At 43.1% G+C, this 27,139-nt stretch overlaps 1 protein-coding gene across 2 annotated transcripts in view; it reads left to right on the top strand.

Annotated features, from left to right (window-relative positions):
* CHL1 (cell adhesion molecule L1 like) overlaps window positions 1–27,139 on the top strand; it is a 149,620-nt gene that overhangs the window by 82,889 nt on the left and 39,592 nt on the right. For both annotated transcript variants that reach the window (XM_054976883.1, XM_054976882.1), the window contains exons 13-20: window positions 255–417; window positions 3,406–3,530; window positions 8,540–8,641; window positions 8,848–9,045; window positions 11,443–11,513; window positions 14,106–14,328; window positions 23,222–23,337; window positions 23,463–23,667. In XM_054976883.1, the coding sequence (XP_054832858.1) occupies window positions 255–417; window positions 3,406–3,530; window positions 8,540–8,641; window positions 8,848–9,045; window positions 11,443–11,513; window positions 14,106–14,328; window positions 23,222–23,337; window positions 23,463–23,667 (1,203 nt within the window). The remainder of the gene's footprint in view (window positions 1–254; window positions 418–3,405; window positions 3,531–8,539; window positions 8,642–8,847; window positions 9,046–11,442; window positions 11,514–14,105; window positions 14,329–23,221; window positions 23,338–23,462; window positions 23,668–27,139) is intronic.

Genomic DNA, 27,139 nt, shown 5'->3' with positions numbered 1-27,139 from the left:
ATTGGGGAGGAAAGCAGAGTATAAATGAAGTTAAAAAAAAAAGATGTTCAGACATTCAGAAGTGGTTTGCTATTGCCTGCTTCTGCATAGCAGCCCTGGACTTTCTTGGTGGTCTCCCATGCAAGCAATAACTGATCCTGCTTAGCTTTTGAGATCCTACTAGCCTGGCCTATCCAGGTCAGAGCTTTGAAGGTTACATAAATAATTAGCAATTTTAAAAATAACCATGCCGTATATATTTTTTTCTTTATTAGATGCTACCAAAGTTTCTGTTACACCTAAAAATCCACAAGTTTTGAAATCACATTCAATCGAATTTAAATGTCATTCTGAATATGACTCACATTTGAGACACCATTTTAAAATATCTTGGCGAAAGGATGGAGAGGAGCTTGACATGAACAGAACAGAGGGCAGGTAATAAATCAGTTTTGTCTTTACTTTTGTGTGGCACAAAATTAATTTTATAGGAATATCATAGGATTTCTTCTAAGCCTGAAATGCAAATATAGATGCACATCTTTTTATGTGACTCATGTTTTATTTGATTCTTATTATCTGAGTAGAACCTGTGGCTGTCTACTTAATGCATTTACAATGCCTAATGCCTACTAAGAGTTACATTGACTTCAGTGAACGTAGAAGAGTGTAACTCTGATTACAATGATACTGTTTTATCCCACATTTTCTTTAAGGAATTCTGGGTGATGTAGTCCACATAAGCTCTGTAGGAGCTTGGACTGTGGGTCATTCTCTGGGTCAAATCTTTCCTTGGCTGTGAACTCACCATGGCCATAACATACTGGATGGCCATAACACCAGAGCTGCATGTTTGTTATGTGCCATCAAGTTGCTTTCAAGTTATGGTGACCCTATGAATTAACATCCTATCATTAATAGGTTTGCTCAGATCTTGCAAACTGGAGACTGTGACTTCCTTTATTGAATCAATCCCTCTCATATTACACCTTCCCCTTTTCCTACTGCCTTGAAATTTCCCTAGCATTATTGTCTTTTCCAGTGAGTCTTTTCTTCTCATGATGTGACCAAAGTACGATAGCCTCAGTTTTACCACTTTAGCTTCTGGGGAGAATTCAGGCTTGATGTGATCTAGAACCCACTTATTTGTCCTTTTGGCAGTCCATGGTATCCATAAAACTCTCTTCCAGCACCACATTTCAAATGAATCAGTTTATTTCTTATCTGAAGAATTGAGCTGTGGCTCACAAAAGCTCATACCCTACCACTAATTTTGTTAATCTTATAGCTACTGGACTCTTGCTCTTGCCCACTGCTACAGATAGACTAACACAGCTACCCATATTGACTTTAACTTATTTCCTGTCAGCTTTCTTCCCCATCCAACTTTCACATGGGAAATACAACAATATCTTGATCTTGGTCCCCAGTGGCACATCACCCCACAGAGGCAGACAAAAGAAAAACCAGTGGTGTTCCCTTCACAGTTCCTCAGAGACCTTGCCTTTCATATGTCTCTTCTGCCACCTACTGCATGGGCTGATTGCAGCTGCAGACTTTAGTACCTTAGGGAAGTGCAGGCTCAAGAAAAAAGAAGTGAAAAACAATCATTTGGCATTTTCTGTTGATTCTAAAGGGTATGCTTAAAGTTATGCTCCTTGCAGGTGTACCTTACCTCATTATTTAGGGCAAGACCAATCAGTGAACAAGTATAGGATTCTGATTAACTTCCATGCCTGGCAGAGCATCAGTGGTACAATGCTATCACCATAGCAGCTGATATTGTGTGCGCTCTGCTGGCACATTGGATTTAGAAATCATAGATCACATCCCGTGAATGTAAACTGGGGACAGCATTGTGTTATTGGGCAGGGCAGCTACCACAGCATCTTCTCCACATCTGAAATAAGTTATGTGTGAGCTATTAAAGCCTATGAAAGCTATGGTGGGCACAGTAGTGAAGAGGGAGAATTAGAATTATTTATCTCAGTTAAATATAGTTTGTGTTTCTGCAGGCTGTCTGTGAGCTTCATAGCTGTCTTGGAAGGACCTCTAGTGGTAAATAAATTGTTCTAACATTATTTTATATTTTGTATTCAGCAAGCTGAGATTTACTGTTAGTTCCAAATCATTTGATCAGACTAGCTGAGTAAATCCACCAAATATGAGTTTCATTAATTATCACATAATTGGATCATGTGATATAGTAGCAACATTCATTGGAGGGAGGGTTCCTCTAACCATAGGATGTAAAACCACCCAATAAATATACTGGAGATGAGCCATTGGTGGCTCATAAATATGGTGATCCTGAAATATTTTTTTTCTGGTTTCTGCTTTAAAAGTGTAAAAATCAAAGATTCCACACATTACTTTTACATCTCTTTTTGGGGGGTGTTGCTAGTAAAAATGAATATGTGTATGCGTTGTTATGCTTGAGTCATGTGCTTTCTATCTGTGGAGTTCTTACTGCTAGATGTTGCCAGCTCTGTTATGAAGCTGATCTCTCCTGTCCCTGTACCTCTGTAACAGAGTGATCCTACTACAGCTGTTGGTCAGCCCTGGTTTAAAAATGCTATAGCAAAAAGGAAAAAAAAATAACTGCAACATTGAAATTATTTGAGCGGTTTTGGAAACCATTCATCTTAGTGTGGTACAAGAAAACATCTCATTACTCTGGTTCTGGATGGTGTGGGGACTCTAGGTTCCATAAATAAATCACAGCTGCTGTAGCATAGTGGTTAAGTGGTTGGGATGCAAGTCGGTACTCTGTTGGTTCAAATCCCACTTCTGCTAGAAGCTAAGCAAGTAGCCTTCGGTAATCCATTCCTCTCAGCTCCAGCTCCCCAGCTGTATTGTGGAGATAATAATAACATTGACTTTATTCACCTCTTGGAGTGGGCTAATCTGCCTAGAAGAATGGTATATAAACATACTTGTTACTATTAACAAGAACAACAAAAATCTGCCACAGAGACATTTTTCTTTTCCTTTAATGGAAGCAGCATCACACACAGCAAGAGTTCAGGACCTTTCTATATGCAATGGAACCCCCAGAGATTTCATTAGATAGAGATTGAACATTTAGGTTCAAATCCAATTCAGCCACAAGCTTGATTTAACATTTTTAGTCACTAATTCTCAGGGTATCTGATATCCTGGTGTTATTGAAATTAAATTAATTGATTAAAAAGGTTTCCAGAACTTCTAGAAGAAAAAAAGCCCATAAAGCAGGTAACTTGATATATAGATACTGTAAATAAATTGTTGAGTTGAGATTGTTTGGCATTGTTCTGCTAGCAACATTATTCTAATATATATTATGTGTATGTATTTTGTTGGATGGGACACATAGGTGGCAAACAGCATTCCATAATCCTAATACTATTATTTTCTCATTCATGTATACTTTATTATTTTTTACAGAATAATTATTGAGATGGACACGTTGTTAATACCAAGTGTGGAATTAGAAGATAATGGAGTGTATACCTGTGTAGGCAGTACATCACTTGACAGTGCTGTAGATGATACCCGTTTAACCGTCCTCCGTAAGTTAATTTCCATCCATGCATTTGCAAAGTTCATGCTGTTTGTAGTAGTTTAAATCCCTCTGGGAAATGCTTTCCTTAGTCCTGTCTAGAGATGGGCATGAACCGGGAAAAAAAGAACGATATGGTTCACGGTTCGTCAAATTTCACAAACCACGAACTTTCATGAACCTACCCCTGGTTCGTGAACCATTTCATTTGATTCGTGAAAACGTCACATCCAGGTTAGAAAATCGTCACTTCTGGGTCAGCAGAAGATCACTTCCAGGCCAGCAGAAGGTCACTTCCAGGCCAGCAGAAGATCTGAAGGAAGTACATCTTCTGTTGCCTAGGAAACTGATTGATCGGCACCAGGCTGTCTGGAGTGATGAACCAAAAAACAAACCAAATAAACCAGCCTAAAGTTCATGGTGGTTTGTCAGAAATGGGATCATGAATTTTGGTTCATATTTTGGTTCGTGCCCATCTCTAGTCTTGTCCCTCTTGAAACATGGGGGCCCATCACACAATTATTTAGATTCATTACTATGCATGTCAAAGAAAAAAGTAGTTATATGGAAACGATCATGATCTCAACATCTTTAACGTGATGATATTAACTTGGAAAGTAGATTTCATTGGGAATGGCTTATTTCCAAATGGTAAGGAAAGAAGGGAAGACTCATCATTAGGAGCAAACAATTTGGGAGTTTGTCAAGGATAAGAAAGAAGAAAAGACTTGTTTCAGTGGTTGCTTATCTGAGCTATAGGTAAAGTGAATGACAAATGTCATGATACTATAGAACAATCATAACTGTAGCATGGAAACACAGAAATATTCCTTGCAGAACATGCAAGAAGTTTCACAAAAGTCTGCCTGTCAAAACATTCAGATTAATGTTAAAAACTGACAGAATTCCATGTCATCATTGCCCTCACCAACTATTATAGTACAATGGTATTGCTGTCAGTTAACTTTCTTGGAATTCAGAGTTCTTGATTCTCATATGCAAAAGATCTTCATTGCCTTGCTGTTTGTTTTTGCAAAATGGTCTGGAACTGTAATATCTTTAGGTACATTTTGAACATACCACCAGTGAAGGGGGTCTTTCTCAGAATCCTTTCCTTTAGTGCTCTGCCTCCAAAGTCTAGGTAGTTGGCTACCAAAGGAAAGATATTTTCTCTGGTGGTGCCCACCAGTGTTTCTCCTGCCCTCATGAAATACTATAGGTGCTAATATTAACATGTTTAAGATGTCAGATGGTATCCATTATTTTAACCACAAACACAGTACCGTCCTAAGCAGAGTTACCCCTTTCTGAATCCACTAAAATCAATGGGCTATAAAGGTGTGATTTTGGTTAGGATCACTCTAATGTTTTAGCCATTTTTAACCTATTGGTTTTCATTGCTAGTTTCTTATACATGTCTTTACCTCAATATATTGTCTAAACATAACCAAAGGTGGCCAAAAGTGGCTAAAGTTTGGCTTAAAGTTAAAGGTTACAAATGACAATACAATGCCATTTGTAACCTTTAACTTATAGCCACCTTGAGTGCCTTAGGGCACAAAGGCAGGTTAGATGCTCCAAATAAATAAATGAAACTGTAGTTTCCATTGTTTCTGAGCACATTTCACAGAAGTGTTATAGCAGGAGCATCATATAATATGAATTCATTTTGAAACTGGTTGTGATCAACTTTTCCCCTTTCCATACACACATTTAATTTCACCCTTGACTGCCAATCCTATGATGCTGGAAATGCTACCCCCAGCTGTGCTCCTTTTAGTTCTACATTGATGCCATTTCACTTCACACTACCAGACAACCACATCTTGCTTTGAAAGATCCTGCATTTCTATTTTTAGCCATCTATTAAAATCATATATTTATGTGGAATCTTCCTCTAGCTCTGCCTCAGTGCTTTCCTGCTGCCAGGACAGTTGCTTAATAAGAATCCAGCTGTGGCAGATGCAAGGAATAGAATTTGACCTTCGTTGGGGAATGTCTCTAGCTTTTGCTCCTTTTTCTTCCTTCAAAGAGAAAGAAATATCTTACGTTATACATAGAGGAACAAATATTGGATTCCTACTCACTGGCATTTGGGGGGAGGGGAATTTGGGGTCTGTAGGAAGAGTCCTCCCTTACACATTTACCACTCCACCTCTACACTCCAGTATCACCTTTCACTAATTGACACCCTCTTCCTGTGAAGGAAGGAAGTAGTGTGTGTTACTTTTCTCTGACCCTATACATCTGATGTTGGAAAGAATGGACAAGGCTGATAGTCATACAGGGGCTGTAGAATGGGTCTATACTTTGGGACCCAGCTTCCCAAAAATCTTCCCTGCCTCCCTTGTCTTTTCTTTGACTGTGTCATTGATGATAATTAAAAGTAAAGAACAGAAAGGGAGATAGCCAAGATCATTGAAACTTCATCTTTTGATCCAATTAGCTTTTAGGCATGGAATACAAATGCCATAGGAAGAGGTAGCAGAAGCCACACATATATATTCTACCACTTCAGACTGCAGAAAGGAGGTTTGACTGCTCACTTACAAAGAAGAAAAGAATTTGCCTGAAAGTAGAAACTTAACAGCATGGAACAGGCTGGGCTAGAAGCCTTTTGCATAATGCACTCTGTTTTTTAAAAAATGCAGGGAGTAGTTTATATATGAAATTATTAAAAAATGTGGACCCCTCCCCACATACATCTATACAATCCATTCCATCTCAACATTCTAACACTTCATTCTGCTGCATGTGCAGACCAAGGGCCAAACTAGATGTGGCAATGTCCTTTTGGTAGCCACGAGGATGCCATAGCCATTTTAGAGTTATTTTAAAATGTTTTGAGGGTCCAATTCTGATAAGGGCCACAGCATGTTACTCTTGTGCCCCCCCCTCCTTTTCAGGTGCTGAAACTGCTGTGGGTGGTGAGCCATTTCAGCACTTGATGAAGTGTGGGGGGCGGAGTTTCAGGAGCCTGCTGTGCTGTGAGCCGAACGTTAAAACGGTGGTTGTGGCCTCATGGAGGCAACATCATATCTAGTTTAGCCCTAAGTCTGCCTGTCTGAAAAAATATGATGAAATGAAATCCTAGTTTTGGGGGGGGGGGTCTTTTTCCTGTTGAGACCTTCTTCCTACTTCTTCCCTCAGGGCTGAACTAAATGATCCATCTCATTCCAGATGAGCAAGCCAAAATGATTGTTATTACAATAAAGGTAAAGGTGCAAGCACCGAGTCATTACTGACCCATGGGGGGATGTCGCACCATGACGTTTTCTTGGTAGACTTTTTATGGGTTGGTTTGCCATTGCCTTCCCCAGTCATCTACACTTTACCCCCTGGAAACTGGGTACTCATTTTACTGACCTCGGAAGGATGGAAGGCTGAGTCAACCTTGAGCTGACTACCTGAACCTGGCTTCCGCCGGGATCGAACTCAGGTCGTGAGCAGAGCTTGGGCTGCAGTACTGCCGCTTACCACTCTGCGCCACAGGGTGGCGATAGGTGGGAGAAAATATGAAGTTTATTGAGTGGACATTGAGTCACTATCTCTCAGCCTAACATACCTCATAGAGCTCTTGTAAAATTACAATGATCTCTGAAGTCTTTGAATGCAATGGATATTTGGGGGGTTCCAATGCAACTATTATCAATTCAAGTTCCAAGTTGTTGTTTTTTTAAGGACAAGACATTCTCTTCAGTCTGTCTAAACTGACGAAGAAATCAGACATGCTCTCTCATTATTCTGAGTATTTTAAATGTTTTCTCCTACTCCTACACATTTGTATATAGTCACTGAAGGAAGGATAGAGTCACAAACCATCCAGTGCTTTCTTTCACATTTTATTCTAAAACATCCAGTGCAGTTCACTGTGGGAGGGTGCAGAATATATGAACCATTTCCCTCAATAGTGTTTTATTCTGGTCACCCTTTAAGAACAGGCTACCATTGCTGAAATCCTGTCTTCTCTGTTGTCACAGCTTTTTTCCAGTGGGTATATGCCAGCATCTCTTTACAGAGTACTGGCACCTCTTGGGCATTCGGGAACTTCATGAGTAGACATGGGCACGAACCAAAAAAAAATTAATAAACCAGCGGTTTGTGGTTCAGTGCTGACGACGATCCCGAGATCGCGAACCGCAATGAACATTTTCTGTTGCTGAACTGGTTCGCGGTTCGTGGGGCATGGAATGGCCCCTGTGGCACTTAGAGAGCCCATATTCCCAGGGAGTGTTTTGCAAGTTCTCCTACAGCCATCACCCAAGTTTGGACAAGATTGCAAAAGGGATCTTGGAGTTATACCCTCTCCAATCCAAGGGCCCCATGAAACTCCCACAAAAATCCAAGCTCAATTATACTCTCAGTCTCTCTCCCCAAAGGCTAGCAAGTGGCAAGCAAGAGCTCTTTCCCACTCCACTGCTCGCTGAAAATGAAACCCAGCCTGGGAGCCCACGGCTATTTATAAGCACAGGTACCATTGAGAAATGCAGGAGGTCTGTGTTTGGCCATCAGAGCTGCCTATCAGGGTTTGCACGGATGAGATTGGAGTGCCCATGGCTACAGAACACCCCCTTCACCCTCCCTCCCCTGGGTGTCTTCTCCCAACCTGTAACCACTTTGCAGCTCTGTGGTTGGAAGGAAGACCTGCCGATCAAGGTAAACTGGGCTTCCATTCTGGTTTCCAGGGCAACAGAAGGAGCGCAGACAGAGTTCAGGCATTCCCCCGGCTCCGTTGCCAGGGGAATTGATTGTTGACACCTGACTGTCTGGATTCCCGAACCACGGCCAAATGCACCAAACCAGGCATCTCCCGAATGCTGGTTCGTTCGCCGTGGGCAATCGCAAACCACCGGATCGCGATCGCCAATTTCATGGGCTTTTGAAGTTCGTAATGCAGTTCGTGCCCATCTCTATTCATGAATACCAGAACTACTGTTTGTAAGGGGGGAAAGCGACCGTCTATTGCTGAGAGCAAAAAATCATAAACTGTTTTTTTCATATTTTTTCCATATTCTTTAGATATCCCCGACCCACCAGAAGACCTCTACCTCTCAGAGAAGCAGATCAGAAGTGTGAGATTGTCATGGACTGCTGGAAACAGCAACAACAGCCCAATTAATGGTATGCTGGATTCTTGTATCATTGCCTCACTTCCAGGAAGTGGAAGTGAGTAAAGAAAACAAGCTACACATAAAGCTGTGTTTACTTGGTTTTATTGTTGAAGGGTTCTTGTTGCGAATCATTTTCTTCCCTTCCTGTCAATATGTTTCCATGTGCTTTAATTCCCAATCACTGCTTGTCATGTCTTTTTTTATTGTCTTTTATAGAATCTATTGTGGAGTTTGAAGAGAACCGATGGGAGCCCAGAAGGTGGCAGGAATTAATCAAACTTCCAGGGAATGTTACTACAGCTGTTGTGCCACTCGCCCCTTATATAAATTATCAGTTCCGCGTTATCTCCATTAATGGAGTTGGGAGAAGCCAGCCTAGTGAACCATCTGAACGATATGAAACACCACCTGCTGGTATGTATTTTAACCTAAAAAACACATAAAATAGCCAGAGTGATTATTTCACTTCTAAATACATCTGAAGAAGGGAAGTTTGATTCTTGAAAATTCATAGCCTTGATCTTCTATTGCAGACCATCACAGCTACACACCTGAAAATATTTCAATTTTTAAGATTTCTGTGTTCTTAAAAAAAAAAATTCTTGCAAGTTTGATAAGAGATGTCAGGCAATTAGAAGCCTTAGCTCCAGAATCACTGAGACCTAAGTTTGTAGGCCACAAGGCACAGGATATGAGGCAAAGGTGGTTTCAGCATCATGCTGGACCATGGGTAGCTCGCAGGGGCCCCACACATTCATGTGGGAGCCAATCAGTTTAAACCGCCCAGCTGACCAATTGGGAATGGGCTGGCTGGGCCTGGGGGAGGTGCCTGGCCAGCAGACCTGGAGTATGGAGTTCCCTGTCAGGCCCACTGGGCAGGCTGATAAAGGGGAGCTCCCCAGACCCCTATGCGCACCTGAGCATGGCCAACATCCAGGGTTGCCAGCTCTGGGTTGGGAAATTCCTGGAGATTTTGGAGGTGGAGCCTGGAGAGTGTGTGGTTTGGGGAGGGGATGGGCCTCGGCTAGGTGTAATGCCATACAGTCCCTCCTCCAAAGCAGCCATTTTCTCCAGGGAAACTGATCTCTGTCAGCTGGAGATCCGTAGTGATTCCAGGAGATCTCCAGCTGCTACCTGGAGGCTGCAACCCTAAAACATCCCACCCATTCCTCCTTCAGCTTCTTGGCCTTGCCCTCACCCTCAAGCTGGCCCTGCAAACCTATCAGCCAATTTTGCTAGATTATCGTGAACTGCCATTGGGAATACTTTTACAACATAGGTCCTTTTCACACTACTTGCCTGCTCCCGGAACATTGCAAAACATCGCGCAAAAAACACGGGTTTTGCGCAATGTTTCGCAGCGTTCCAGGAGCAGGCAAGTAGTGTGAAAAGGGCCATGGTTTTTAAAACCATGGCCCTTGTTGTCATTGTCTCTTCCTTGTTGTTATCTCTTCCTTGTTGTTAAAATGCATTTCTTAAATAACCAATATGCTATGTATACAGGGACTTGATCTGTTCATAATAATGTTCCTGACACCTAGAAAAAAAAATGGAAAACTAAAAGAGCTGCTGAGGAGAAGAAGTGAGGGAAAATAAGACCATGGATGAGTCTTTTCTTGCTTCCTTCCCTTGTTCAAGACTAAAGAGCTGATCTGATGCTAAGGAGGCAAAGCTGATCATGGCTCTCCACAGCCCAAATCAGACTTGGTAAATCTATTGTCACTTCCCAGCTACAGAACTCCACCTCCAGTCTGCAAAACTTTGAAGCTTTCTGCCAGCTTAAGGAGACTTTCCTCTAACAGAAGTGGAATAACCATTTCTGTTGGAGGAAGGCTCCTTAGGCTGAAGGAGGGCTTCAAACTTTGCTGAGCAGAGTGGTAGGGTATAAGCAATGAAATGAAAGGGAATCTTTCTTGTCCCTCATTTTGAAGAAACTTTCCTTAAGTCTCATGGATGTCCACACAGAGAGAGGTTTCCATTGAATGCCCCAGGGCATTCCAAAATCAGCTACAATTGCTACAATTCTCTTTTTTATATATTCAGTCTAGTCCTTTTTATGTAGAAGCCATTTCTGACTAGGGTATTTAGTGAGATTTGTTGTGAGTATCAAAGTAGCACCGGATGTTGGGCAAATTTCTATTCAGAACTGATTTCTCTTAATATAAAATGATATAACTAGTTACTGAAAATACTGTTATAGAACAGCTGTTCTACAACGCTTATTCATTTATATTCTCCTAACATTTTTTAATGTTTTCTTATGCCTTTCCCAGCCTTCCAGTTTTGAGCTTCATACTAATGATACACCTTCTGTTTTGCTAGTCCCATAAGGTTCTCTCCTTTGAACCATCCCATTAACATCTGGTGCTTTCAAACTACCACTTAATTTTTATCTGATCATGTTAACTAAAACAACTGAAATCATATACCTTGCACACTATTTTGTAGTTTTGTTTTTGCACCTTTTATATTGGTGTCACAAACTAGCATAACAGGAAGTGGTTCCTGTTTTTCATCACAGGCTGTGAAGCAACACAAAAAGGTGCAATGTGTTGGGGGATAACTTTATTTCAATGGAAACATACTATTCATTGGACAATTTCCTAATGTTATTTATCTACTTTTTCTGTGCGGAGCAGTTATCATTTCAAGCCAACTCAAGTTATTAGGGAGAATGTTAAGACAGGATTTATCTCATTTAGTTGGCTATTCTGTAAGGGGGAAAGGTATATAGGGGGGAAACAAAATACTGCTTAACTAATAACTTGTCTCATTGTACTTTTTTTTATTTTGTTCATTTCTTATGCACAGCTCCGGACAGGAACCCAGAAAACATTCGAGTTGAAGCATCTGAACCCCATGAGATGATCATGAAATGGGAGGTAATTTCTTTTTAATACTTTAATACATAGGAACACAAGGGTCTGTACCTTCCCACTCCAGACAGCAAAGTCTGAAGCCTTGCTACCCTAGTCAGAATAAGAGGCAGACACAAGACTTGGGTACTAAAGGGCCACTTTTATTGAAGCAACAACAGTAACAATGCAGCAACAAGAGAACCTAACTAGTGGTACAGGACAAGCCAGCGGTCGCACTGGGACCTCCTCCTTGAACCTATCTGGGCAAGCAGCCTATTAAGACTGAATGCTCTGCCCTTCAAGAGCCTGTATGCCTAGGAAGGGGGTAGCTGCCTCCCATTCTTCCAGGGCAGCAAGAAACAGCACCCGGCCATAGCAGCCAATGGCTGTGGCCGGGGGTTGCCGCCTTCCTCCAGACTAAGGAGATTTCTTTCTCGAGCAGTACAGCCACATAAGTTGGAAGAAGGCCCCTTAAGCTGGCAGAAGACTTCAAACCACCATTAGACAGGGTGCATCAAAACAGTATCTGAAGTCACAGTTAGGCCATTTCCACATGCTTTTAGGGATGACCCACTCATGGAACCCTGGTGGCGTTTCCCCAGATGTCTCCATTTCCAAAACAATTACTGGTTGTTTGGCTTCCATTTTTTCAGCACCTTTTCTGGGAACACACTTTTCGCAGACCCAGAAAAGCCACCAAAGAAATGGAAGCCAAACAGCTCACAACCGTTTTAAATATGGAAACGTCTGGCGTCCTGGGAGGAAGCCACCAGTGTTCTGTGAGTGGGCCATCCATTTAAGAGCATGTGGGAAGGCTCTTAGTATTAACTATAACTTTGCATGATGGAGATTCAGCATTAACCCTGGCTTGTTCTTTTACTGCCCTCTTGACAAAGCAGGCCAGGATACCAATCTGTAAGGATCTGTTGAGCAACTCTCAAAAGACTTCACTGCAAGCAGTAAAAGGACTTTATTGAAAAGCTGCTAGTATCATAAGCTTACTCCATCTTTGCCAGGAATGACATCCACATGCAAGCATCTCATATATATAGGTTTCTAAAGTATGGGCAAATTCTAAAATCCTCCCCCCCCCCCCCCGGCCCCAGTCTAATGGTCAGCTAAACTCAGAGGGAAAACATCGAAGCAGGAAAACAGCAGAACTAATGTATGAGATTTTCAAGGTTGTGGCATCTGTGCAGGCACTTCTTCCCAGACTAAGGAGAGAGACCCTGGTACAGTTCAGAACATCAGGCAAATAACAGTGGGAACAAATGCTTCCCTTGCATAGTTTCACATGGTGGGTTCAAAAGACAAGGCAAGTAACATTTGCAGTCCAGTAAAAGAATAACATTTAACTATAACCATGGCATGAAGCACTAGAATATAATCATGACAGCAGGGTGTTGCTGGGTATGACAGGTGATGCTAAGCATCTGACACAATCACATCTCTCTGCACAGGAGGTGTGTGTGTGGGGGGGGACTGAAAGTGATGAAACCTGCATTTTAGAGGGAAGCAGGTATTGAATGATTGTCTAAGTGCCAGATCCTGATTCCATAAAATATCCGTAGTTATAACCATGGCTTTGCATAATGTTTGAAGTGAGCCAGTTTTTGTGCTCCCATGCACACTTACTTGAGATCTATGCACACCATAGATCTTACTCTTTACTAAACATGCATATCATTAATCCATGTACAATACGTTTTATTTATTTCTTTACTGCTTTGCATCTGTCTCTGAAGCAGCAGTGGTTTCACTATGCTAACATTCCCTGATCTATGCCAGAATGTTAGACTGGGAGGCCGGTTCAGATCTCCAAATGACATGAAGTTTAGTCTGGCCCTATTCACTATCTCTGAGCCAAATCTACATCACAGAATTGTTGTGAGGATAACCTGTGAAGGTGTCATGTTTGATGCCCAGAGCTTCTTTTTAGTTGTTCTTAAGAAGCACATCAGTCATAACTGACATGAAGCACATAACTTTTACAGCCTCTCTGTAGCTTGAAATATTTATCCATGTTGTTTTCACCACTTTTCAGTGGCGATAACAGATGACCAGTTACAATAGGTATATTTATCAAAGCTGTTGAATGTGCATATGCCAGCTACTGATGCTGGATATTGCTGTTGTATAAAAGAATCAGCTAGGCGAATGCCTCAAATGAGTCATAAGAATAGTATTAGTATTATCCATTAAGTTATCCAGACATAAATTAAGATGTTTTTGTTGAACATTTAATACCCTACAGGGTTTTAAAGTTAAGCTTTAATAGCTAAACCTGCTATGGAACATTAAAACAAAATCCAGCGTAACCACAATAAAGATCACACATTTTTCACTTGAGTTGATTTTCACTGTAAAACAACCTGCAAGCTGGCTGTAAATATACTAAATTATATGATTCAATAATCTGTGTGCTTTCAATTCATCTGTTTAATCACTTATGTTCTCTTTAAAAGCCACAGTTATCTTAAAATCTTCTTTGGAAAATAGGCAAACTTTTCTTTTACTCAGAATTATGGCCTACCATACTGCAAAATTATTTGTCCTGTTAAGCCACAGCTCTGTACTTACCACATAAATGCCATTTTACTGTTACTTCCTTTGTAGCCATTGAGGCCAATGGAACAAAATGGACCAGGGATGGAGTACAAAGTAAGTTGGCGACGGCAGGGCATCGAGAGTGACTGGAATGAAGAAACAGTGAAAAAACATTCCTTGATATTGAAGAACACCCCCACCTTTATCCCATATGATATAAAAGTCCAGGCAGTGAACAACCTCGGCTCGGGCCCTGAACCCATTGTAATAACTGGCTATTCAAGCGAGGACAGTAAGTAACAGCAACATTTGTTACACAGACTGTTCTGTGGAGGGTTTTCAAGCTGAATTATGAAACAGAGGTCAAACTGATAAAGACACTTATTTAAATGCTAGAATATTCAGTGGGGGGCATTAACACATTCTGGGGGTTCTCCAAAGACAACACTTTACACAGAAATGCAACGCTCACCCTACCCTTTTCAGTTGTTTGTTTTGCAAGAGGCAAAGTTACCCTGTGGTGGCTTTTCTCTTTTATAATCCCAATGACAAACTTTCTTTCATGGTGGTTATATTCACGAAAAGCATTTTAACTATAGGAAAATGGTATGTAGAAATTCCTTCTATCCAGAACTGTTGTAAAAACATACTCTAAATGTGCCCCACATATCATTGTACTGAGTTCTGTTTTGTTATATTCTTGCTGCTTCAGAACTTTTTGCAGTCATTCATGAACTCAACACTAGACCACAGAAATAATTGTGTTTACTGTTTGGGAGGATCAAGGTCCACCTCCAATCAATTCTGTCCTCCTTTCACAGCCCTCTAAAAATGATTACCTCTCTCCCTAAACATCTTACTTCTTGCCCTCCCATTATAAGCCCTACTGTCATAAATGACAGTGCTGGATTTTATTAAAAGTATACAGGAAGTTATAGCTCTAATAAAATAACTGCAACAAACAGTCATAACATGAAGCAACTTTTCCTGTATAAAGTATGAAAGACCAAAAAGCCTCTGCATCCCTGTTGAGAAGACTGGACAACTGTCTTTCCAGAAAGCTGTTGTTAATTGTAGATTTAGATCCCTGTCTCATGTCTTGTTTAGCAAATGGACACATGCAAACACACATGGAAAGATTATAAGATCCTGGCTGCAATGCTTGGAATCAAATTCTTCTGAAAGGAGAAGTTTTTTAAAGCAGCTTTAAGGATTTAAGAATTAGGACTAAGAAAAGAGCAAACACCACTGTAGCCATAAGGACTGAGACATCTAAAAGTCATTGATATGAATGGCATAGACACAAGTGAGTATAACTTATCAGTGGGTAATTGAGATTAGGACAAGAAGCAGGTTACTAAATTGATTAAAACAGTGTCGTATTTTTGTCTTAAAATCAGTCTTTTCCCTTCTAGTGACTATAATCATGCAGCCAATCAAATTTGCCATTGTGATGCTAGCAAACAAGGAGAAAGCACCAAGAGGCAGTAACAAGGAAGGTCCTCCACCAATTTTTACCAGGTCCCCTCTCCACAGAAACTGATGAGATAGGTATTTTCCAAACCAGAAAGGAAACTCAAACTCACAGCAAGAGGCAAAATATAAAAACCACACACATACAATAGTCCTAGTAAGGCAGAAAGAAAATGGGAATAGTTGTAGGATTCACCTAATAGTTGCCTATCAGAGGAGTAGAGAGGTCTGCAGAGAAAGAGAGGCTTGGATGAACAGCATGCCTTGTCGGAGACTCAGAGGGATTCTGAGGGCACAGCGCTTAGATCCAAGGAGGTGTGTTCCATTTAGCTGGGGCAAAATGGGCCCTGAGGCTAGAGAGTGACTTTAGCCCTTAAAACAAAGACCTGAGTGGTTGTCTCCTGAGATGGACAAAAGATTTGAGTAACTTTGATTGGCCTGTTGGAGCGAGACAAAGGAGTTAGCTTCTCTGTTCCCAGTGCCTGACAACAAAATTGTAAAGTTAATTAAGTGTCTCTGGAGCTGGCTGATGAATTTAGAGTTTTGATTAAATGTTCCCAGGAAGAACTTAAACTTATTAGAGCTGATTGATGGTCCTAAATTAATGGATAGGGTTTTAGCTGGAGTTGTAATCAATGAGAAGAAAGGAAATTGGAATGTTCGAAGAGAGTTGTCTTAAGCACCTTACTTGTCAAAGAGCTGTGCATTCCAAGGTTTGGACAGGTCAGAGTCAATGGTACCTTATCACTTGGCATTCCATTCACATGACATGTGTATTCCAGTCTCCTGACCGGGAGTCAACAATGTTTTGCGCTACTTAGCATCTTACTTACTGTGGCATGAAGCACATTAGTTCACAGAATCACAGAGTTGGAAGGAGCAATATAGACCTTCGAGTCCAACCCCCCGCCCAAATGCAGGATGAGCCTAAAGCATCCCTGACAAATATTCATCCAGCCTCTTCTTGAAAACTGCCAGTGAAGGGGAGCTCACCACCTCCCTAGGCAGCTGATTCCACCTTTGAACTATGACCATGAAAAAGTTTTTCCTAATATCCAGCCGGTACCTTTCTGCATGTAATTTAAGCCCGTTGCTTCGAGTTCTATCCTCTGCACCCTCCTCCAAATGGCAGCCTTTCAAATATTTAAAGAGAGCAATCATGTCCCCCCTCAATCTCCTCTTCTCCAAACTAAACATTCCCAAGGCCCTCAGCCTTTCCTTGTAGGGCTCAGTCTCCAGACCCCTGATCAATCTTGTGACTCTCTTCTGCACCCTCTTGATTTTGTCCACATCCTTTTTGAAATGAGGCATCCAGAACTGTACACAGTGCAGCCTGACCAAGACAGTATAGAGAGGGACTATGACCTCCTGCGATTTCGATAAAATGGCCCTTTTGATACAACTCAAGACTGAGTTTGCCTTTTTTGCCACCACATCACACTGACTGCTCATATTTAGTTTACAATCCATGCTTACCTCAAGATCTCTTTCGCATACGTAGCGGAGAGCTACATGGATTTCTCACAGTGAGGGGCAAACGTAACTACTTTAGTGAGGCATTCTTATTACTAGGAAGAGGTCTAATTTTAAATGAATGAAAATGGAGCCCGCAACTGGGGCACTGAGCTTCAATAAAACAAACTGAGTTTAGAGGCATTTCAGGAACCATTTCAGCCCATTTTGTGCCATTTTTGCATCAAAAATATTCAACCCAAATATGCAGTTTAATCATATAGAAGTACAAATGGCTTATAACAATCCTATGTGAATTTACTTGAAAGGTACACCAAGTTCATTTTCCCCAGATGAGTATGCTGACTTGATTTCACCAAACATTGGATGGAAACTTAATTCACACTCTGTAGCCTGTTCCTTTTTTGTTCCTTGTACAGCCGCCCCCCTGCAGTTGAAATAAAAGGCAGGCACAATGCTTGGGTATAAATTGGGCCACTTTATTAATTTCAACATAAACTGTCAATATGGCACGGGATCTAACTAACTAGCAGTAAAGGCCAGGCCCTAAGGTCACCCATGACCTCCACCTTGACCTGTCTGGGCAAGCTCCCACTGCCCCGGGGGGGGGGGGGGGTGAGCCATACAACACATGGCTGGGACCCAACCAGCCAGGCAAATGGTTCCCCTCCAAGCCCGCAGCACTTTGCCATACAGCAGAAGGGCCTTACTTGTACAGGGGAGCCATGTGGCAGTCTGCCCTCACATCTGGCTGCCGTAGAGCCCATCAGTCGTTCCTGACATACCCCAATTCCCCACCAATGGTGATGTGCCAAGAAGGTCAACATCCTGCTCAGTTTCCCATCCTAACCTGCCACCTCTAGGGCCAAGCCTCTGCTTAGGCCCTTGTGCCCTACAAGTGGCTTATGCCCAACCTGAGCGCTTGCCATATATCATGCAGGAATATGTCATAGCCAACAACCGATAGGTAGACCCCATCACCTCTGTAGAAGTTGGCAAATTCAGTAAGCTGGGGGGCAACCAATAATGCCCCAGCCCTCCCCAAAAGCCAAAGTCATTACCATCCAGGTGAATGACCCAAACACGAGGCGGAAGACTGCACCTCCCCTAGAACCATCAAGCCACTACTTGCCTGGGCACTGCAAGCCTGTGAGAGCCTGTAAGGAAAGGGCCGTGCCCTGCAATTCAAGGTCAACACCCTCCAGGCAAATGACCAGTACTTGGGCCGGAGGACCACACCTCCCCTCCAATCATCATGCCACTACTTGCTCGGGTGGTGCAAGCCTGTGTGAGCCTGTAAGGAAAGGACTGTGCCCTGTAATTCAAGGTCAAGAAGCATCAGAGCTAACCTGAGAACTCTGCCTCTAAGAGCAGGTCCTCCTTCCAAAAGGCAAGCCCATTAAAGCAGTTGGGAAACTTAACTCATCCTACACTGCCAAATCCTCCCTGATACCCCTACAAGATTTAAGCCTGTGATGAAGCACCTGTGGTCTCAAGTAGGGGTCCCAAGAAACTCTCTATCAGGTGCCATCACTCTATAGGCAAAATTAACCCTCGCAATGGCCAGAACCTGCAGAGCCCTCACTTGCAAAAAGAGCTGAAGCACTCAAAGGCCACTAAAAGACAGATCACTCCCTTCAAAGAGCCCTGACTGTAAGATATTGCCCTTATGATATTGGCCTATGAAGGGAAACCCAATGACACAAAATCTTTGAGATGAACTGGTGAGTGAAAGGCAGGCTCAATATCACATTTTGCCATTTAATTGCAGACCCCACATCACCTGGGGGGGCTGGTCAAAGGACCTATATGCAGAAAAAGAGGGGCATTAGAAAGGGGGGGCAGCACCCTGCCCTCAGCACACTCCCTTGCTATTTTGTACCAGGACCCTGAACACGGATCTGACATCCATGTGAAACCCACTAGCAAATAAAGGGGGATCCTGGCACCTGGAATATGCAGCCAGCAACCACTAAGAACCTTCAGATTTATGGGAGAGGTCCCTTCTCCAGTTTGTTGTTGTTGGGACCACCGCTCAGCTTTCCACCAGACCTACCTCCATGCCCCTGATGTTTGCAAGCCATGAAGGTGTGTGTGTGTGGAGAGGAGGGCACCTCAGATTGCGTGTTTGTGGCCAGATATACAGAATTTCCTAGTATTACTCCTTGTGAGGTGAACTTCCAACAAAGCATCCATGGCTTAATGGACTGCACTACCGGGGACACAGATACTAGGATAAACAGCAGCCCTATGAACAAGGTGACTGCTGTCAAAGCAATCCCCCATGTTGGTATTGCAGGAGACATCACCTACAGCCCAGGCTGCTAGTGTATCCTATCCCAGGGTAAGCCAGGCTTGAGGTCAGCACCCATGCACTGAATTCCTCGTCACACTGCAACCATGCAGCACTAGCTAAGTCATTATGCCCTTTATATTATATCCAGGTACTGAACAAAAGGGGGGGGGGGCAGCCAGGGAGTCATCAAGCCCATTAAGTCCTAACCCGTGACTCATTGCCATGTCACAGTGACTAAAGCCGACTGTGTGTGTGGACTGGCAACCTGTCTGTTTCATGGCTGCAACCACAAAGGCCACTGTCTCAACTAGCTCAGGCCCTGAGATGTGCTAGCCTGGGTTCTGCCTGAGTGTAAAGCACCAAAGGTGTAGGAACAGAGGCTGAACTCAGGGCCCGCACAGCCATGCATATGCCCACTGTGTTTTAGCGTGCTTACCATAACCGCTTTAGGGCAGGCCTCTTCAGGCCAGCATGGATGATCTGAAGCCACATACGCGTCAGCACCATCTGCCACCGGGGCTACGCCGCCACTGCCTTCACTTAATCTCATCCAGCATACACTCCCTCCTTCTACTGGCTCCACAGCAAGCATCTGGGTCCATCGCTGCACCTTCCACCATTGGCATGTCCCTTTCCTCATGCTCACCTGTGGCAGAAGGTCCTTCTAGAGCAGAAAATCTTGTTAATATTTCCCACAGAGGATAGAGCAGCTGACTTCAGCCTCTTGGGCCAACCTGATCTTAGCCTTGAGACCTCTTTGGACTATACACGGGCTGCAATGCAATCCAGTATATCACATCTACTAGATAGGGTTGCCAGTTTCAAATTGTGAAATTCCTGGACACTGGTGGGGGGGAGCCTGGAGAGGGTGTGGCCTGAGGTGGGGAGAGACCTCAGCAGGGTATAATGCCATAGAGTTCACCCTCCAAATCAGCCATTCCCCTCAGGGGAAGTGAGCCCTGCAGCCTGGCGATCAGTTGTAATTCTGGGAGATCTCCAGCCACCACCTGGGGTTGGCAACTCTACTACTGAACTCATCCTATCAGAGGAGGACAGCACCGACACAGCACTTTCAGGGGTTTGCCTCTTTGCTGGATATTTGCCTTTGGGCTTTATTTGGCCTTTCTTAGGTGGCATGGTTGAACCGGGTACAGAAGTGAAATAGCCACCTATGGGGTGACCCACAAAATGTCTACCCACCACACAAAATGGCTGCTGCCCAATAAGATGCCCTAAACAAAGATGGCTGCCCTGGCATCACATAAAGGCCACTGATAACCACACCTCTGTGGTTGCTCTAATAAAAGATGGCCACCACCCCACACTACCAGTAACAAGGCCTGCTAAGGCCAGAAGGCCTGCCACCCTATCTGCATGAGCCCCCAAAGTGTAAATGGGGGGGAGGAGGGAAAAGCCCAGACAGGGAGGGGGGCCCACCAGCATCCACCCCGTAGCAATAGTATATGACACAATCTGCCCCTCAGATGGCTGTAATTCACCCCTTTGACCTACAGCAAAGCCTATTGCTGCAGCTGCTGGAAGAACTCCCTTCCAGCAAAGTGAAAAAAGGGGGGGAGAGGAACCTATATAGGCCAGAGGCCTACAGGGGCTGAGCCTCACCCTGCTTTAGCCCTCCTGACTGATAGACAACAGGCCCCAAATGTAAATAAGAAAAAAATATCTGCCAAACCACTGAGCCTGGTGCTGGAACCTGGCTCTCATTCTGGAGTTTGAAGGTAGCAAGCTGGAGTTGAAGGTAGCAAGCAGGGGAATAGCACAGCTTCTCCAAGGCAGTTACTGCTGCCTAGACCTGAAGGCCTTCAATAAAACCAGCCTCAAAGGAGCTCAGCTTGATGTTTGCTCAGGTCAAGCCGAGCAACAAAGACAACTGTGTGCTGGGGAAGGGCAGAACAGACAAATATGCCTTTAGCTCTGCCCATCCAGCAAAGCCCTCGGGATGCCTAGGAAATGCCCAACTGCATTTCCTTCTTCCGGGGCTGCAAACACGGCCCCCGTCCAAGCTGCAGTGCTGCCGTTTGGGTGGGCCAAATTCTTAATAAATGTTAATTAATACATTTATAAGCCACCTCACCTGCTCAGGGCAGCTGTTCAACTTGTTTATCAAAGAGATCTGATGGAACTTTAAGGTGGTTTTTAAATAGATCAGATATAACTAGTGTCCTCCTCTGAAGACTCTGTGCCAAATCTGGACCCACCTCCAGTTGATACCCTTCAGATAAATTGAAGGATTGGAATTGGTGGTAGCAGAGTTTGTCTTCAACCTGCTATAAGAAGTGGAGGATGAGGATGTATCCTGTCACTGACACTCTCTTTTCAAATGTTCCTTCATAAAATGAGTTGCTGTTCATAATTTTAAGTTGTTCACACAGCTGAGCTTAACTTCAAAGTTAACTTTGCCAAATGCAGTGACTAATAGTGGAGTGAATAATGGGGAAAATAAGCTGAAAATACACACAGAAATAACTGGTCCATCTTGTTAAAGCAGTTTCTGGAACACTGAACCAAATCCAGGAAACTAAATTCTAATGAGTCCCTCCCACCAAAAGGTTTGTGTGCCTTGTTTCAGTTCATACCTTCCAGCCGCAGGCAGGCACTGGGCTCATCTTGCAGGGCAGCAGCTTATTTTCCTGAACAGCATTCACCAATCAGATCCCAAGGGGAGAGAGACCTTACATTTTTCATTAAATCTGTTGGCAGGAAGAGGGAATTAGACCAATGTGCATGAGTGCATTTCCTCTCCCCAACACACTATAGCTACTCAGGAAACGGCATTTTCTCCCTCTTTCCCTTCCAATCAGGTCCTTGCAAGAGGAAGACCCCCCCTCCCCCTCCTATCACCTTTGGAAATATTTGGAAGGGAGATTTCAGTCATAGGCTGCAATTTGAAAGACATTTCCCTGGGGGTAAACACTATTAAATAACATGGGACTCACATCTGAGTAGACCTGTTTAGGACTGCTTCCATAGTCTTTCCTGCTTGCCCTCACAGTAAAAGGAAAACTTATGGGGCAAACACAGGTCTGTTTGGGGGGAAAGGAATTCAGCCAATCGTTCTCCCTGCCTGCCTGCCTGCACTTGGGCGATGGCAAAGGCTAGCAGCAAGAATGCTTCATTTTGCAGCAGAATGCAGAGCATCAAAAGGAAGAATTTGGATTTGCCCTACATTATGGGAACAAAACTACAAAGCACAAGGAAACAGCAGCAACAGGCAACAGCAAAATGCGAAGCTAATAAGTTACTGGTGTTAAGTAGTGGATTCAGACTCTGAAGTGATTTTAACAGCATAGTGATTGGTCTTTATTGTGCTGTTATGATTGGCTGCTGCTGGCACTAACAACCAATGACAATGCAGACTTCAGGAGCCTTGTTTGTGACAGAAGCTCGACCAATACATAACAATTGGCATTATAGAAAAAGAAAAAACTGAACACAAAGCAGGCTTGTTTTTAATGTTGCTGCACTGCACTAGTTGGAGCACTCTCCTACTTGAGAGGACCCCGCTAACAATGCTCCACCAGCCGACATTGCTGCACTCGCCAACACTTGCCTTCTATGGGTCCATTGTTGTGTGTCTGTTACTATGCTTGAGGAAAAATTCAGTGAATCAATGGTTTAGATAGGAGGGGGACTAATGGTTGATGCTGTTTTTAGTTGAGCATGAAAAGAGCTGTTCCCAGAGCCTAATTTCCTCAAGCCCACCCTCCACAAAAAGAACAGCATGCATTTGAGCATGTGCAGCCAACACGTGCAAGATGGACTGAAACTCATCAAAATGAAACAAACAAACAGATGGATCAGGTCCAAGCTGGCACAGGCCAATCCAGAACAAACTAGTAATGGAATGGAATTATTCTGGAACCCCTGGAACCAAAACTGAAATGGAAATTTTCTTGGTGCACTAACACATCTTTCTTATCTCTAGTTCCAGAAGCAGCTCCATCCAATGTAATTGTGCAAGTCATCAACAGTACTCTGGCTAAAGCCATCTGGTCTACAATTCCGAAGGACAGAGTTCGCGGGCATCTCAGAGGTTATAAGGTGGTTATTATTCTTTCTTTATTGTGCTTTTAGAATTCTCATCAAAGTGTTTTTTGTAGAATATGGATCACAGTTATTCTCTGCCTCATAAATTCAGTTTGACAGAATTGACCTTCTCTCTATAGGTCAGCTGGTGGAAAATAAGAAGTCGTCTGGATGGGAAAAATCATCACCCTGAGAAACATTCTCTGATGTTTAACGCGGACCGAAATGATGGAATGATTCCTGGTTTGGAGCCTTTTAGTGAATATCGCTTAACTGTTTTGGCTTTTAATTCCAAAGGGGCTGGACCAGAAAGCCTCATGTATGACTTTCAAACACCAGAGGGAGGTAAGGAAGGAGAAATTATGCATGTGAGTGGGACAGTAGCCAGTTTCCAGGTTTTCTCACTGCAGCTGTGCTTATTGTGCGTTTGCCATTTCCGCCATGTTCTCCATCAGAGCCATCAAGTACACATCTTTAGACTGATTGCATATGTTGCTGTGTCCAATGTTTTAATTATCAACACTTCTTTCTGCACAGCTAGACCAATGAATACAGATAAATGATAACCCGCTTTACATATGTAATCACTGCAATTGTGCATTAGGTTTCACAAAATTATTGCAATTATTTATATGAATATATTTTGTGTAGTTCTCATTCCCTAGAAAATTTTAAGAAGAGAACATCTAGATAACCCGTAACCACATGCACTAGGTTGGATCCCATAGATCTCTTAGGCTAACTTGGCACTTTCCTCCAGCATAAAAAACCTTGCATTGGTGGAAGGCATCTTGTACCACAAGAAAATACCAGAGTTAGTGAAACGTGCAAAAGACAACCCCCCTATTTTCAAATTTTGTGTTAACATCTCAAATGCAAGCTTACATCTCTTTCCAAGGAAAATGAATGTACATTACTCCACTGGAGGCATGTATTGTATGTATATGCAGAGGTTGGGGAGTGAAGAGATGCATGTACCAGTTTCTGAAGTTACAACAAAATATGAAGAGGAAGTGTGAGTTCTTTGTTGTTTCAGTAATTATTGCATGTTTGCATATGAGGCCTGCATGCAAGTCTGTGAATTGCCCCACCATCCCCAAAATAAAGACACCACTTACAAAATTGGGTCCAACTTGGATTTATTTATTAAACTAATCTAATACTTATTATTACCCAACCCTCAGGGCAGACACTTACCTAATGGGCAGCCAGAGCATTCCAGCATTAATGAGCAAACCCACCCCTGCTCCAAGCACAAGGTGGCCTTAATCTGCCAATCACTTTTCATGGCCTGCATACTAATGTAGACAGAGAGAGGCTGTTACTCCACCACCCTTCCCCTGTGCTGAAAAACACATGGGATGGAACAGATGAAGCCCCAGCCCTGAGGGGAACCAGTCCCAACCCGTCTGACTGGTAAGACATGAAAGGCTCATTTGAGAAGCCTTCCCTCCATTATAAGATGCTTCAGATTGCTTTCTATAGTCCATTAATTTAAGCAAAATCCTGCACTGTCCCAGTCAATCCCAATAGGCCTAATTAGAAATACCTGACCTCAGCAAAGTGGCAAAGAAAAACAGGGAAAAATAACCCTTTCGAAGCCAATCTGAAAGAGTCCAAAAAATCCTGCTTGGCTTCAAAGTGACTGGTAGGGTTGCTAGGTGTCTGGTTTTCCAATGGACAGTCCAGTTTTTGGCCAGACTGTCTGGGAGAAACAAAATCCAAAAACTGGATACCTGTGTATGCGCACCTGGGGAACTCACCTGCCCGGCCTGTTGCATACCTGGGGAGCAGCTGGTCCACATGCCCAACCTCCTGGCCTGGTGCATGGAATGCTTCCTAACTGCTCATCTAACTGCCCAGCCTGCTACATGTCTGGGGAGCAGCTGACACATGAACTCAACTGCCATGCCTCCTTCATGGCACGTGCCTGGCCCATTTGCCCAAACGCCAAGCCTGCTGCACACCTGGGGAGCAGCCAACCAGCCCGCCTGCTCAGCCTCTTACTCTCTAGTGATGATGTCACAGAAATGACATCATCAGTCTGCAGCTAGGAGTGCATACACACATGACAAAAAAAGTGCCAGGACCCCCATCCGGTTTGGAGGTGGAAGCCATTTGGCAACCCTAGTGACTGGCTACTCCCACCTTGCCAAAATACCAGGATGAGCAGGTGGACTGCTCAAAACAGCAGGTGTCATTACAGGGGAGAAGGAAGCTTATATGGTTTGCTAGCTCTTCACCCTTGATTGGAAGGGAACCCAGCCTCCCAGCATGCCCCCTCCTCCAGCAAGCTTAGGGTCTTCCTTGTTTGGAAAGGAGGTGAGGCAAAACCAGCTCCCAAGCCACTGGAGTTAGGAACAGATTTAATTCTTCATACCCAGATTTAGATAAATGAACTTTTGAAAGTGAGGTGGTATCTAGTTGGCTACGTAAGAGAGAATGAAGTAGAAAATAAATGTTTACTGCAGAGAAAATGTCAAGACCATTTAGGCATTGTGGAATCTTGGAAAACTGAGAACTCATGGTGTTGTGGGAAAAAGTCTTAACAAGTAAACATATACCACTAAAAGTGGAATATTCTAGTAAATTACACTGAAAGTGAGATGAATATGAGAGTTAGAATTTGCTTTTAGATCTCTGAAATTCAAAGATATGTGGGTAGGGCTTCTTGGAAACTGGTGGGAGTTTTATTTCTTGGCCTTCTCCTCCACTGTGGTCCTGCCAATGGTACTGCATTTGTATTGGTTCTTGATGACTGCATACAGAACCAATTCATTTGTGATGAACCTGAAGCCTTCAGACTCCTTGGCTCCCTCCTCTTCTTGGTTGTACTGAACTGGAGATTGGAATTTCCTCATTCACAAACTCTTCAATCTAACCACAGTTCAGGGCAATGTCCAAATCTGGGCAGTATAGTAAAAATAAGCAGTTTGCTTGTTTCCTATGAATCAGAATTCTAAATCAGGATTAAATCTTTAAAGTTCAGATGCCACAGCAAATAGTAGTTAGACTGAAGACTTCCATTTCAGTGGAACACATATTGAGAGGAAGATGGAAGCTTTGGTGTTACTAGGGATGCTTGAAGACCTGTCAGTTTGGCCAGGACTTTTTTCCTGGGAAAAGAGGTGGTGGAACTCAGTGGGTTGCCCTTGAAGAAAATGGTCACGTGGCTGGTGGCCCCGCCCCCTGATCTCCAGACAGAGGGGAATTTAGATTGTGTGGCATGGAGGGCAATCTAAACTCCCCTCTGTCTGGAGATCAGGGGGCGGGGCCACCGGCCATGTGACCATTTTCAAGAGGTTCCGGAACTCCTTTCCACCCCGTTCCTGCTGAAAAAAAGCCCTGAATTTGGCTCATGTCCTCTTTACCAGCACTGAATAAAGAGCTGACTGTCTGATGATCAATTCAGTTGTTTGTTGACCCATTCAGGGCTGTTCAGCAAGTTACTTTACTGTATTCCCACCTAACCACATGCTATGGTGCAATCATTTTCTGTGTGTATATACATTCTCATGTGGCCCACTTACTCACCCACCCACCCATCTTTGCTGCATGACTGTTGCATTCAGCAGCCAATTTTTTATACTTTATTTATCAACTTCACAATAACAGATACAACAATAAAATCAATCATATTAAAGCACAATGATATTGTTAGTATTGTGTAGCTGTCCATTGTATTATAATGTTCTCTCCATTTTCAGATAAGCCTTGTGGATTGATGGTTTTAATTGATTTGTAGGGTTTTCAAGAATATGAGTTGAATTAATTCAGGTGTCTAGAGTTATAATATTAAGAGTGACTGATAAGATTG

This window comes from Eublepharis macularius, chromosome 4, assembly GCF_028583425.1.
Source record: "Eublepharis macularius isolate TG4126 chromosome 4, MPM_Emac_v1.0, whole genome shotgun sequence".
Lineage (NCBI taxonomy): Eukaryota > Metazoa > Chordata > Lepidosauria > Squamata > Eublepharidae > Eublepharis > Eublepharis macularius.
Note: the sequence above shows the minus strand (reverse complement) of the source record. Positions and strands in the feature narration are given on the sequence as shown.